General features: G+C 33.8%; 2 protein-coding genes across 2 annotated transcripts; both read right to left on the reverse strand.

The window, feature by feature from the left end:
• Positions 1-905: 905 nt before the first annotated feature.
• Positions 906-6,085, reverse strand: LOC107945987 (proline--tRNA ligase, cytoplasmic). Its single transcript, XM_016880162.2, has 13 exons — positions 5,755-6,085; positions 5,223-5,285; positions 5,037-5,122; positions 4,850-4,942; positions 4,605-4,721; positions 4,285-4,472; positions 3,942-4,008; positions 3,067-3,189; positions 2,792-2,944; positions 2,283-2,567; positions 1,969-2,187; positions 1,661-1,754; positions 906-1,201 (listed from the first exon to the last, which is right to left on the reverse strand). The coding sequence occupies exons 2-13, from the start codon at positions 5,275-5,277 to the stop codon at positions 1,137-1,139; spliced, it is 1,545 nt and encodes a 514-aa protein (XP_016735651.1). The 5' UTR covers positions 5,278-5,285; positions 5,755-6,085; the 3' UTR covers positions 906-1,136.
• Positions 6,086-7,465: 1,380 nt separating this feature from the next.
• On the reverse strand, positions 7,466-11,680 carry LOC107945988 (protein transport protein SEC23). The gene is given in 6 exon segments (XM_016880164.2): positions 7,466-7,888; positions 7,964-8,035; positions 8,143-8,259; positions 8,663-8,886; positions 8,889-10,482; positions 10,656-11,680. Coding segments are annotated over 6 exon segments (2,592 nt in total). The 5' UTR covers positions 11,103-11,680; the 3' UTR covers positions 7,466-7,750.
• Between the last annotated feature and the right edge of the window lie 4,119 nt (positions 11,681-15,799).

Consider the following 15,799-nt stretch of genomic DNA (forward strand, 5'->3'; position numbering starts at 1 on the left):
TATTAGTCAATTTATAATATCAAAAACTGATCCATCCACTATTAAAAAAAATTAACATGACTAACAAAATAACCAGATAATTAATAATGTTTGATATATAAGAATAAATTTTTACGAGTAAAAATAGATAAAGTTTTAACAAAAGACCAATTTGCTCTCTATTTAATATACAAAAACTAATTTATTTATTTTTTAAATAAAAATGCACTGATACTTTTACTTTTTTTTTTGTGACGAGCAGTAAAAAGTACAATATTAAAGTTTAGAATTTAAATTTGAAAAAATAAAATAAAATGGTAAGTTAAATGAGATGATTTTTTGTTGTTGTTGTTGTCGTCGTCTGGATCACAACCACCTGTTTATTTTTCGAACAGGATTGGATCAAATTCAAAACCAGTTAAATTCAAGTTACTTTGCCATTCTTCTTAACCAAAAGAGGATCATCCCATCCTCTGAGTTTAGTAAAAATTCAATATAATTACAAAAAAAAATTCTCAAATAAAAACCATAAAATAAATAAAATTCTTCGTGACAAAAAATAAAAATGTTTCAAACTAAAATGGAAAAAAAAAATCACAAATTCTAATTTGCTCACTTTTTCTCTGTCACTACAAAAGCATAATAAATCAACATTCTCTTAATGTTATATTTCTTTATAGTTCTAACTATTTGCTTTGCTTTAAAATTAAATGTAAGAAAGAAAACTATATTACTCACTTTTATAATCAAGTGTAACATCAGAGGGCTATATTTGACTCTGCCACCCTATAATACAGTGCTTGCAAAAGCCGGAAGAAGATATCGCAGCAATAAGAAAAAAGGATCCAAGCCATTACCATATCAACCAGAACATGACATGATTTTCCAAGTACAATGGCCATATATTCTAAGTATGCAAATTGTAATAAACATCAGATAAAACACAGTGTATCTATTATAGCAAAGCAAAATTCAGACAAAAAGGAAAAAGAAAGATCACAGAAGTTTTAACATGATTAAAAACTGAATCCTCTCATCAGTTTCATATAACAATTTTAAATTGAAAATTTCCCCGTTTACAATGGCCCCAATGACCAGAACCGTTGACATCAGGCAAAGAACCATGAAAAGGAGATGGTTTTAAAAAGTGAATAAACCTAGTAACTTCTGCCCCAATAGGTCCACTTTGTTGCAGGCTTCCCAGAAGCAAAGCATTTAGTACCTGCATAATATTTCCTTTGGATGAATAAAGAATTATACAAGACATATAATATCCTATTTCCCCTTTCCCCCATTCTTTTCTTTTGTAAATGAAAAGTTTCAAGTAATCGAACTGCATCCACACGAGTCTCCCTGCTAATGCAAGGTGGAATTCACAGAGTTCACTCAGTGAGAAAAGACTGTATTGTTCACAACAATAGCAACTAGAGGAAGCTTTGATTCCTCACATATATGAGGCTTGCCTGAACCAAGCTCACCAGCTTCTCTAGCTTTTACTTAATCCTTCATTCATCCTCCCCTATTTCTCTAATTCCAATAATTTTCACAGTTTGTTCGCAGACTAGATTTTTAGGCAGTTTAACAGTTCATAGAAAAACAAAAGATCACCACTAGTATTATAAGAGGGGAAAAGTATCCTATTGTATTTAAAAGAAATGCCTGCTTAGATGGAATCAAGTACCTTCTGGAAGTTCAGGCTGTTCAAATGGGGTACATAGAGACTTAGCTGCTCCCATCTCACCCTTTGTTCGAGCTTTAACATCTTTCTCCACCTCCTATATATACAAAACATAAAACGTCATTTAAGAACATTAGTAACATATGCCTGGAGAGATTTAAATATGATCCAACTCATGTTGGTGCCTAACAAAATACTTCATATTAATGATGCAATTCTGAGATAAAGGATAAGACATAAGCATTAAAACAACACCGATTAAATATCATGATCCCTGCAAATAATAAGGATTCTGCAAATTCAAGTCATACCTCCTCATTACACCAAGGAGCTAAGATCAGTTTCTTTTGCCCGAGAGCTTTTATAAACTCATCCCAAGTTTTTACAACTTCAATGCAGGCATCTCTTTTTTGTTTTGCCACATCAAATAGGTTCTGTTGAATCTTTTCCAACATTCCTTTTACTTGTTCAACCAAAAAGACTCTAGAGATATCAGTCTTTTCTCCATTGTCACGGCGAACTGCACGCACCTGTCAAATAAAACACATTTTGGTTAAATAATAGGAAACTAATACGCAAAAGAATAGAAGGAAAGCAGCAATGAGAAAAAGGGGTGGGGATTCACCTGATTATTTGCCAAGTCTCGAGGTCCTATTTCAATCCTTAGTGGAACACCTTTCATTTCCCAGTTTGAGTACTTCCAACCAGGTGAGTAGTTCTCTCTAAGATCAGCTTCAGCACGAATACCAGCATCAGAGAGGATTGCCACAGTGGCAGCACAGGCATCAAAGATACCTTGAGTATCTGCATCTTTGTAGGGCACAGGAATCACAATAACTTGCAAAGCTGCTACTTTTGGAGGCAGCACTAAGCCTTTGTTATCCCCATGAACCATCACCATTACCCCAATCTGAAAAAAAAAGGAAAAAGAAAAACAGCAGGATAACAAATAAGCAGAATAGCAAGAATAAGGAGGGAAGAATTAAAGAGAATTATGAGTGGTTAGGGATTCTTTTGACTAGCAAGTCTGTGCGATCACCTAAAACAACAAAATATACATGACAGGTTGGTATCACAAGGAACTTGAATTAATAAATGCTAAGACCACTCAAAGTAAAGGGAAAAGTGTTTTACCGTTCGAGTGCTATATGCCCAGGAATTCTGCCAGACCATAGACTTTTCCCCCTTTTCATTTTCAAAGTTTATCTCAAACATTTTTGCGAAGTTTTGGCCCAAACAATGGGAGGTTGCACCTTGAATACCACGGCCAGTGTTTGGAATAAATGCCTATCATGATATGATCAGGTCAAAAGCTCCTCACTTTAGATTAAAGCACACTGATCAAGCAGACAATTTATTATTGATTATAACTAGTCCAAATTGTTATTACATGCATGCTTATACTATACCTCAACGCTGGTTGTGTAAAGTCCACCAGCAAACTTCTCCAGTTCACTCTTCCTGCCTTTCGTAACAGGAATTGCCAAGAATTCTTCATATATACGTCGGTATAGCTCCAATATTTGAAGAACCTGATGTATAACAAAAGTTTAGATAGATTTAAAGTGATCCAGTGGATATGCTTACCACTGTTGGTTAATAAGTCCTGTTTTTCCAGGTTTGTTAACAGCACAATATACCAAAAATGATGTGAAAATGAGAATATATTGCATGTTAGATTCTGGAGCTAAAGTCTACAATCTACAAGCACAAAGTAAATTCAACAATAAAATACATATAAATCAGCATGTAATTTTTAGCACATCAGTCCTTCCATAATATATTCACCAAAACAATCCGTACTTGGACAGACACAAAAGGTTCTAAGGCACAGGCACATTCTTCAATGATACTTCAAAAGGCAATAAAAGTGCAACTAGTAAGAGCAATGAACTATAACCATTTGATTATTTACACATTGCAAAAACAAACAACAAAAATATATTAACATTATTGACGATTATAAAATAACATCTCATGTGAACTTTCTGAAATGCTTACTTAAATACTTAATTCAGGAATTCTGAGGCAATAATGCTTTTTTAAACCAAAAGCCAGTTGTTGGTAAATGTGGAAGAATAAAGGATCAGCCATGCAATATTTCCATTCATTTTCCCCTTTATTTATCGTCTCTCTTCCAGATTGAATTGGGAAGGTCAAAGTAAATGGAAATCTTGCATGGCTGATTACAACCAAGCCCATCGGACTCCAACAGCACAATGCACAAACTTTACCTCTCTTAAGTTTAAATACTTCTCAAAAGTAAAAATTTTAAGACTGCTACCTCAGTGTCTGCCTCTTCCTTGGTTGCGAAGGCAGTATGCCCTTCCTGCCATAGAAATTCACGACTCCTACAATCAAGCATCAAGTTAGCAGTGCAAAATCCATTCTCAAATATTTTAAATAAAAATTCTAGCTTGCCATTGAAAGAATAGAGTAATTAATCTACACATCTGTGAACATTAATAACTAATGCTAAGAAAATTGACCCAATATTAGAAAATTATCTGAAAACTAGCATCTCATTACATGTATGGGATAATCCATCAGGTGGAATGGGCAGGGGGAAAGGAAGTACGATCAAAATGGAAGAGCTAAAGTAGACAACGGAGTTTAACACAAACTACCTGATAAATGGTGTGGGGTTGCTAAACTCCCATCGAACAACATTGCACCACTGGTTAAGCTTCAAAGGCAAGTCACGGTGTCCTCTGATCCACTTAGAATAGTAGGGATACATAACTGTCTCACTAGTTGGGCGGATAGCAATTGGCACCTCCAAATCAGACTCACCAGATTTTGTCACCCAAGCAACCTGATTAAATCAGGATCCTAAAAATTAGTTTCAAATGACTTCAAAAAATGATTAAAGAAAAGTAGAAACTTCAAGCTGAGGCATTTTCCACAATCACAATGTCATCATGCCAAAAAAGAACTTAGTTCTCACCTCGGGAGCAAAACCCTCTATGTGATCCTTCTCCTTTTGCAAAACACCCGGAGATACAAAAAGAGGGAAATAACAATTCTTGACTTTCATTTTCTTGATTTCCGCATCGAAGAACGTCTACAGTTTCACATGATGGATAAGTTAACCACAAAAGAAAGGAAGATAGAGGATTAGCAACCATAACCAATGAAAACTTCTACTTATTTACTAGATAAAATGCAATATAGAAAGATCATACGACTCACTTGCATGTTCTCCCATATTGACATTGCCCATGGCCTAAGAATATAACATCCAGAAATGTCATAGTACTCAATCATTTCACCATTGACAACAACCTAAAAAAAGCCAAAATGAGTATATAATAAGATATTAAGATCCCAATTTAGTATAACAAGCACTAAATCATTGCATAATTGCTACAAAACATACCTCAGAGTACCATTCACCAAAATTCTCATCCTTGGTAAAGGAGAGACCCAAACCAGTTTCCTTCTTCACTTCCTTCTTTTTCCCTCCTACAACAACAAAGTATTCACAAACATAGAAACCACCATACCTTTATGCACTCATTAATAATAAAAATCTAACCAAAACAAGCCCCAAAAGAAAACGTACCACCGCCAGCCTTTTTCTGCTCCCCTCCACCCTTTTTCTGCTCCCCTCCAGCCATATGTTCAACTTCAAGTAAAAACACACATAAAAACATAAAAGTAGAAGAATTAGAAACAGTGTATCCCCATCAAGGCAAAATAAATTCACTACCCTAGTAATTACACATTGCTACAGTCTCAAGCATGCGGAAAAGATCTTATTCATTGGAGAATAAGTGTCTAGATTAGTGAATAAGCAATTATCCATTACTTTTACTGCGTTGACCGACTTTCAGATCAGAGATTTGGAAGTTATTTTTCCTGGAGTGTCCAAAAGGCAATGTTCTTTGACATTTTAAAGAAAGGGTACAAAGCATTCATGTCAAAACTCAAATGGGTAACCATAAAATCGTTGAAAAAATTAAAATTGCTCAAGAATTAAAAGGACAAGCCAAATTTTAGAAAGCTGGAAGTGGAAATCGAAATTAAAAAGAAAAACTGGGAAAAAAAAAGCAAAATGAAAATGGAAAGCAAAGGGGGAAAACGTGAAGTCTTACCAAAGAATGGTGGAAGATGGTTTGATTTGCTTTTTAGCTTATTCTCTATACACAGTGAAGAAATGAGAAGATAAAGAGACGGAAATAAAAAAAGATGGGCGGCGGGGGAGAAAGATGCTGATAAATTAGAGTGTAAAACCCTGGCTTTCGAGTTTGACTCACTGGGAAATGGGGAACCCGTTTAGCGGGTAAATTAAAGTCGTGGTCACTCGTTACGACTCACAACTGGACCAGCTCAGTAACTCGGGATACAGCCGCGGATTACGGGTCAGCGGCTCCTAAATCCCTAATAGCCTAATCTGTTTCTATTATTTATTTCTTGGGTTAATTTCACTTGCTCTCCTAAAACTATGGCCTAAATTTTAAATTGAATCCTTAAAATATTAATATAGTATAAATTAAGTTCTTCGCAATTAGTTAGCATGCATATCGCTTGCTCAAATCTAATGTTGAACATATTGATGTGTTTACAACTTAGACAACTTGGATAAAACATGTTTATAATTTTTTTAATACATCAGATTCAAATTATTCATGCAATAAGTACATACGAATTTATAATTTAATTTATTTAATGCCTATATTGATAATTAAGTTGAATAAAGGATCTTCATATAATACTAATACTTTAATAATTCAATTAGAATATCTTGAGATTTGGAAGCCAATTTAGAATTTAGACAGTAAATTGAGGTGTTTGGTAATTAGCCCTATTAATTTTTTATTTTATATATTTAAATGCTGGGGCAATATTGTTTATAACAATGTTCTCATAATCAAATAGGACCCAACTCCGAAATAAAAATAGATTTTTTTTGTTTATTTCAAATAGTTGAGTTCGTCATCATGTTATAATCTATTTTTGTCTTTGAATTTTTTAATATTTTATTGAAGAAGGCCAATTTCAGCCGACAAAATTCTTGTAAGAGGTCTAGTATTATTCTAGGCGGAGATTGTCTCCCTACTCTGTAGAGAATTGAGTGTTTAAAAAGGGTACTTAAAATATCGAGCGTGCATAATCACCCACAAAAAATACCTTTTACAATATATGTTATAAGATAAGGTAGAGTTTAAATCTGACAAAGTATAATCACACCAGTATGATTTTGTCTTTTCAGACATCTAATAAAACTCTCGATGATCTGGCTTTTCAACCATCCCACTTTTGACTTAAATACAAATTTTTTAAATGATTTAATGTTTTATAACTTTTTTAAATTGAATAATCAAAATACCCGTGCGTATAATCTGTCTTTTCAAGCATCCAATAAAACACTCCCACTTTAACTTAAATATAAACTTTTGAATAATTTAATGACTAACGCCTAACCAAAAAGCTATTAGTTACTACTTCAAGGAGCCCTGAGATGAGATTAGCACAGTAAATTGATCACCTACTTTTGTTTTATTGTAAACTGCTTTTCAATTCTGCCCAAAAAAAAATTAATTAACCCAATATGAAATTATAAAACATTAAAATTTATATTAAATATAAAATCTTTTGAAGTTTTAATATAACAACAATAACAAAAACTTCCTGAACTTAAGAAAAAAAAATGCTGCAGCAACCACAGGGATACCATTGGAAGAGACTTGGAAATAATGGCATTACAAATTGGACTCTTCACAAAAACATACAAAAATGGCATAATAATTTGATATAAAAATGACACCATGCACTGCTCTAACAAATCATTTTCAGCTAAAAAAATGAAAGAACAATTCTGAAACTTGTAACAGTTTACTATCAAGTATAGCTTATCCTTTCAAGTTCCTTTAACAAAAAGGGAAATCTTGTATTAAAAAAAAAAACTAGAAAAGGGAAAAAATTGATTAGGAAAAAGGAAAAGATGAATGAGTTAGATTACATTCCTTCAACAGGGAGAAGAACAAAAAGAAAGAGCAGAATGGTACCGAATAAATGATGATTGGATGCAACTCTCCGGGGACTCCTTTTTTGGAGGGATTTTAACTGCAAAAATACCTAAAACATCTCTTAGATTGGTTCCGGGGGCACTGCTTTTAAACCCCGAATCCATTCGCAGAAGCTCGGATCATCGAAATGTATAAAACTGCTTTTCAGTTTCGTCCGTTGTTCAATTGTCAGGGTTCGAAGCTGAGGAAATCTTGCCTCCTGCAATAGTATCATGGATGGTTAATACCGAAATGTTTCCAAAAATGCACAAGATCCTTGTTTTTTCTCTCTTACCTGCTCGTAAGGAGGATCCTTGTTTGCTGGTATGAGCCGAGAAACAAAATATCGAGCCTGAGAGCTGCCCTCCTGAAATGAAATAGGATCATTAGGTTCTTTTCTGTCAATGGCTAACAAAATAAAGACACAACAATGCAAAGCTAATAGAAAGTTGGGATCAATCAAGGAAAAAAAACCTTGAATGCCAGGATCCGAGGTGCTGGAAATCGTAACTCCGTGAGCTCTTCAGCCAATGTTCTACAAGCTGCCAAAGCTGCTGCACTTCTTCCTTCATCAGCTGCAAGTTCGGCACCCTGAAGCCAACAGTTGAAAGGAAGATGTTTAATAAGCCTAGCTTTTAAAGATGTTTCTATACAAAGTAACCTGGCCAACCTGTCTCCAGATATAAACATGCCATGTAAAACACATAGAGAATCAATGATATAAACATGGTCGATGGATGACATATCTGCGACCTTATTTACCTTGTGAATTTAGCAAAGCACAAATAACTTCTCAATTCAAACCCTACCCTTCAAACTAAATATGTTAACAGATGTCTATTCGATCACATAGCAAAAATGGACCCTGTATAGGACAGTCTGTGCATGCAGACTCCATAAATCAGAGATGACAACATAGAAGCAAAAGCAGCTAGAAATCAAATATAGCAGATATAGAGCATAAGAAAGCTAAAAGGTGGGTCGATTTACATACCAACCAAATGAAGACATCTGTACCATGGTCTAGAACAACAGCTGTATCAGACTGCATGGCGAGATCATAAGTAGGCAATTCTTCGAAAGTGCCTCCTTCCCGGTGCATCAGACAACGAGGGGCAATCATGCGAAGAGAAAGATCAAAGGATGCATTCAAAAACAAATTCCGCAGTACAGACCTCTCATCTTCATGACCAACTATACTTCCCAACAGTGGGCCCTCCTAAGATGGAATAGAAGCTCTGGTAGTAAAGATATTTCTTTTGGGAACCGATAAAGCTTTGACTTTGGCACTTGAGACCCAAATTTTGAAGCAATATCTTTAACTCTCTCATCTATTGTTGTCTGCATATCAATTGCATCAGAATAACTTTTTGCTTGCAGCAGAGTCCTCTTGGCAATTATGACTGCAGCCACCTCATCTTGAACACTCTGAAGATAGGCCGAAACACTATCCACAGTTGGCAATCTGATAGTAATCACTCTAGCTATATCAGCTTGATAAACATTTGAGTATTGAATAGCAAACTGGAAAAATACGTAATCACTCTTGATGTCATGTTTATTCTGCATCGATATTGAGAAGCACTGTGTTTCTTCAACACTCAGCATTTGAATAGAGACAGCCATATCATTTTTAAAGGTTTCATGGGTGTCTATATTTGCCTCTTCACCAGGACCCACAACCTGAGTAACAAGAATATCATCAGAACAACGTATCTCCAACAAACCATGGGAACTGGCAGCTCTGGCAGATGCCCTTTGTAAGTTTACACCAAAGGCTTCACCAAAGTCATCATGAAGAACCAACACACCTCCTGAAGCATTTGCAAGTGGCTGCAGCACAGGAACCCTTACAGGGCAAGTCCCAGCACAGAGAATGTCAACCACTATGTTATGTTGATGAGCCTCACGACCAAGTCGCTCCATCCATTTGATTGCTGTCTTTTCTCTATGAGGATAATTAGGGTGAGTATAAGAATGAGGGACAGACCCAGGACCATAAGTATTTGGTCCGCCAGCACAAATAATGATCCTGCTATTGCCACCTGGCCTTTTAACTACACCTCGAGACATATCTACAGATGGTCCTTGAATAATTGCCATAGCGACCTCAACAGCAGTACCCAAGCATCTATCTCTTGACACTTCTGGAACATTCAACTTGTATGGCCTCAATGAAGAGAATATTAGGTGTGCAACCTCTTTTGAAGCATGCATTGGCGACAAGTATATACCAGTTCCATAAATCAATCCTTTCAAGGTCTCCTGTGTTGGTGAAGTGCCACCAGGAATCACATCAGCAGACGCTATGGATTCCTCCGTAAAGTCATACACTGATACTGTGCTACCATACAAAATGATTCCTATTCTGGTTGTCGGTGGTACTGAATCGACAAAAGCATGCAAGGAGCTCTGTAAATGCTGAAGGTGTGCCTCATCTAAACATTCATCAATAACAAGAACAACCGGTGCGGAAGTTCTGGAATCAGTAACAGGTACAAAACTTGGCCTCTTATTCCCTGTTTGAATAAAATCAACCAAAGGTGACGACAGCTCAGGAAAATTACGGAGCTCTTCCTTGCTTGAAGCTATATATTCACCTTCACTTCCATTTAGATTCCGGCATATTACACACTGCCATTGGCCTGAGCCAATTAGTATGTTGGAATAAAGATTTGAATAAGCTCCACAATTATGGCATCGATGAGGATCACGGTGTATCACTTGAGGACCCGTTGAAGTTTCCCTCCCAGGAGAAACCAATACTCCGAAGCCTAAACTAGGTACATTTGCTAGCTTCTTGTGTTTCAACAACTAATATACAAAATAGATAGTAGAGGACAAGCAAATTATACATACAAATAGTGCACATAATTGCAAGATAAACAGACTGTAAATTTTAATAATATGTACAAATCACAAAATCTGAAAAAAGAACATTGAGACTTAGGTACCAAAAGCACAGGAAACTGAGAACAATAAGATACCTTATGAGCTGAGAATAAAACGCATGGTGACTCTCCTGCGGGCATTGATTCCTCCGTAGCACCGGGAAGTTGCTGTTGAAGCTCAGCTGACCCATTCGGAAAATGGGGAGGTGAAGATGTGGGCAAAGACGAACCTGATGAGAAAGCCACCGGCTGGGGGGTCACAGGAGAGGTTCGGAAAGGCACAGCAGCAGGCCGGACAGGCGATGTAAATACAGGAGGGCCAGGAGGAGTACTCAGATGGGGAACAGGGCTTCCGGTTTTGACCCCATTTTCCGGTGATAGCATAATCGGATTCTTTATAGAAGGGGAAGCGATCTGATCTTGTTGTAAATTTGGAGGAGTGAATCTAGGTGCACCAGGTGAAATTGTGGGAGGAGCAGGAGTCATTGGACTCTTTTTATCAGTATTAGGTGCTCCGGGAGATGCTTGTGGCGGAGTAGCCATTGCAATTGAATTGAAAGCTTTCTCTTAATTGAATATCAAGAACGATGAAACAAAGGGACTAAAAACAAGTAACGCCCTACCAAATTCAAGCTTTTGCAAAAACTTCGATGCGGTGTTCACCAAAAGAAAACCATAAAACCCCCATAAAACAAACAACAGCCAAGATTGGATTTCGAAGGGAACCCAAAAAAACAAAACAAAACAAAGCAATTTGCAAGAATTCAATCAAGATTCAAGAATCCCCCACCCATAAAATTCACCTTCCAAATGAAGGAGCTTTGATCACTCAGCTCTCTATCTTACACCTCAATTCAAACTTCAATACAATACCTTTCTTCCAAAATCCAAAATCTAAAATTAAAAAAAAGAACAACACTGGAATATAATCTAGGGTTTTTAGGAATATAAAAAAAAATTAAGGAGATTTCATACCTGATATGAGAGGAAAATGAGAAAGAAAGGAGAATCTTTTTCTTTGAATCATCATAGACTTGGAATCATAATAATCTTTTATTCTTTTTAATCACTCACCCTTTGTTCCTCTATTTGTTGGGGTTTTAACCCCTATACCTCCCCTTTGAGATTTTTATTGTCTATAATCAAATTTGATATAATTACTTTTAAATAAATATTTAATTTATAATTATTTTTATTTTCTATGATACAGAATTACATATTTTATTGTTTATTATTTACTTAATTTTTGTTAAAATATCAATTTTGTAAATCAAATCAGTGGTCGAATTAATCATGTCACTGATTCGTCAATCCTGTTAATAGAATAGATCTAATTTAAAAATATATTAAAAATATAAAAAAAATTTGATTTAATTAATCCGTATCAATTTTCAATCTAACCGATGTAAAACCACTCTCTATATTAATATCCCTACCTATCCGATTTAAACAACTATCATTCAGTCCAAAATCCAAATAATAATATGATTAACTATTCTAGAATGCAGATAATGAATTTTTTAAACTATAAAAGCATATAGGACTAAATTAAAATTTTAACCTAATAAAAAAAACTAAAATAATAATTTGCGTTCTTCCCCCGCTGGCTCGATCGCTTCTTTTGATTGGTTGACATGACGTGTTCTTAATTTAAACGACGCCGTCTATGTTTCCTACGTGTCAATTTATTGGCTCCTAGATTTCGTATTCACAAAATGGACTCTCTCATAATCCAACGGCTAGTTTACATATTTTGTTTTCTGCTTCAAGGAATAAAACGCTGCCGTTTGATTATAGCAACGCATTTATTTCCTTTTTCTTTTTTCGGCCCACAAGTGTATCAATTTGGACATTTAAAGTACCGATTAGACCTGTCCATGGGCCGGGCCGGGCCCCAAAAAATTTGGCCCGACTCTTAGGCTCGGGTCCGGCCTGGTCCGAAATATGAGCCTGAAATTTTGCCCATACCCGGCCCGGGAAAAAATAATAAGCCCGAGTCCGTCACGGTTTTTAATAAACACAAAAAAATATTTTAAAATTAAAAAAAATAAAAAAAAATATTTTTAAAGTATTTTAAAATTAAAAAATAAAAATAAAATATATATATATTTATTATATTCGGGCCGGGCTGGGCCCAGGCCAAAAAAGTTGAGCCCGAGCCCGGCCCATTTTTTAAACGGGCCTCATTTTTTTGCCCAAACCCATATTTCGGGCCTATATTTTTACCCGAACCCTTCCATATTTCAGACGGGCCGTTGGGCCGGGCCGGGCCGCCTGGCCCATGGACAAGTCTAGTACCGATAGGAAAAAAAAGTCTCGACCATTGTTTCAAGAAGTGTTAATATTTTAAATTTTAAAGATAAATACATGGGTAAGTATTTTGTACGATCATTAGGGCTGCGCAAAATTTGATTCGATTCAAAAATTTTGATAAAAAATTTAAATTTTGAATTAAATAGTTCGAGTTAATCGAGTTATTCTGATCAACTCGAATAAAGAAATCAAATTTTTTGGTTTAACTTGAAAATGAATTACACAATTTAAGTTATCTAAAAATTCAAATAAGAAAATGCAAAACTACGTCTTTTTTATAAATGTTTACAATTTTTAAAGTTAAAAGTCAAAATCATAAAGTTAAAAGATAAAACTACGTCATTTTGGGTTAAATAATATTTACCCATAAATCTTACTGTAGTTAAATAATATTATATTTCGTCTACTAACTCAAAAACAATAACACAAGAAGCCACGTTATTCAAGTTTTAGGCTTGTGTTCTAGTTTGTTGGGTTATCTCAGGGGTTAGCCCAATCATAATTGGAGTCTCATTGTAGAAAATAAATTTAAATTACTTTTGTTAAGAAATAAATCTCAAACTGTACATGTATTGATTTAATATGCAATTGGGCACTTGAAAATTGATTTGGTACAATTATGTATATGAAAATTTGATTGTAGTTCGAATGCATGCATAAATTTTTTATTTTGATTCAATTGCATACATTTAAAATAAATATACCTATTTTTTATATTGAATCAACATAATTATTTGTATATATGCAATATCCAAATGTAAAATGACTATATCATTAATTCTTCTAGCAATTTTTAGAAAATTAGATCATCTTAAAATTTCATGTATAAAATTGTACAAAACCGAAGTTTGTGTATAACAGTGCATCTTGAACCAAAGTTCATGTATAATTTTGAGATTTATTTTTTTTAAAATATTAACTAAGGATGCTCAAACGATTAGTTCAGTTAATGCCCGAATCGAACTATTATTATCCAAATTAATCGAAATTTTAAATCTTGTAACTGTTAATGAATCAAAATTTTTTAAATTGAATGAAAAAATTGGTTAATTCAGTTGGTTAACCAAATTGATATTAAAAAATAAATAAAATGACAATTCTTTTTTTTAAAATTTTTAGTACAATAAAAAAAAGAGAGACAAAAAAATAACAAATAATGCAATAACAAATTTAAATTAAAAACATAATTACAATGGAGTAATTTGTCATGATATTAAAATGAGAATGAAATAAAAAGTAACTTTTGTTTTTATATTTTCACAATATATTTTTTGACCCATTTAGTTTACAAGTCCATTTAATTTATGTACATTAGACTTTAGCTAGATAATACATGTTGAGTTTATATATAATATGTTGGGTTTGGGCTTATAGATATAACAAATAATTAGTCATGTTTTTATTTTGGTCGCTGAATTATGAAAAATTTTAATTTGATTAATAAATTATCCAAATTCGTTTTTTAAGTCAATGTGCGGTTAAGTCTGAAACGGCCATTATAAACTACATGAATGGTCACTTAACTATGAGAGTAATTTTGTTCTAGTCACCCAATTATAAAAAAAAATTATTTTAGTCACTAAAGTTTTTTAAATTAGATTTTTTACTCACCATGCCATTAAGTTGATAAGAAATTTATGTGGTCTTTTTTTATTGGTCTAATAAAAAATGTTGTCATTCAATTCTTGAAAAAGTCAATTTCTTGAGTAATGTGATTGTGAAGGAAGGTTTGAATTTTAGTCTGTGAAATGTTAGAATGAAGCTTTAACCACTTGTTCTATAAAGTTATTGATTTAAGTATAAAACAACTCGAGTCAAAATTAAAAGAAATAAACCACTTTATTCGGAGTTTGGGCTTGTATTCCTGCTTCTTGGGTCATCTTATGAGTTATACTTAGGGGTGTTCATTCGGTTAACCGACTGGTTAACCGACCCGAAATTATTATAACCGAATTAACCGACCTTTCAAAAATTTTAACCGTTAACCGAACCGATTTTTTTAAAAAAAATTTAATCGAACCGAAATTTTTCGGTTAATAAGGTCGGTTAACCGAATTAACCAAAAATTATGTATTTTTTATTTTTGGTTAAAAATTACCCGAATTACCCGAATTAACCGAATTACCGAAAAATACCCGAATTTTTTTTATTTTTTATTTTTAAAATTTAAAAAATTTATAAATTATTAAAGTAAATTGGGTTTTAGACTTTAGTAAATTGGGTTGTCTTTTAGTTTTAGTTTTATTGGATTGGGTAATTGGGTAAACTTTAGTTTTAGTTTTATTGGGTTGGGTAATTGAGTTTGGGTTGGGTTGGATAATTTTATTTATTAATTTTTTCGGTTAACCGAAAATTTTCGGTTAACTGACCGGTTTCGAACCGAATTAACCGTTAACCGAAAAATCATAAAAAAAATTAACCGACCCCCGACCGAAAAAATTCGGTTAACCGACCGATTAACCGAATTCGGTCGGTTAACCGAATTTTTTCGGTTTTACCCGAATTATGCACACCCCTAATTATACTATAACGAAAATTTGAAATAAAATAGAGAAAATTGATTTGATGATAATTCTAGTTATATCTATAATTGCAACACTTTAAAATTTTGAATGTCTTTAGTAAAAGTATTTCCAAACATAAATAGTAATTTTTCTCTAAAATTTAAAATTTATCAATTGACCAATGATACTAAAGTCAAAATTTGACATTGGAAAAAGGTACGAATAGTACAATTTTAGTAAAGATTAAATTAAAGATTCGTGAAAAGTAGACTAAAAATGCAAATTTCTCATTTTAGAAAAAGGGACAAATATTTAAGAATTTTCTTTTTATGAACGTGAGATGGTTGGATTTGAAAATTTGAGATATAGATTTTATTGAAAAGTGGTGAAAAGTATACGGGCTAAAGTGCAATTTTACTAAAA

Source organism: Gossypium hirsutum, chromosome D12, assembly GCF_007990345.1.
Source record: "Gossypium hirsutum isolate 1008001.06 chromosome D12, Gossypium_hirsutum_v2.1, whole genome shotgun sequence".
NCBI classification, from domain to species: Eukaryota; Viridiplantae; Streptophyta; class Magnoliopsida; order Malvales; family Malvaceae; genus Gossypium; species Gossypium hirsutum.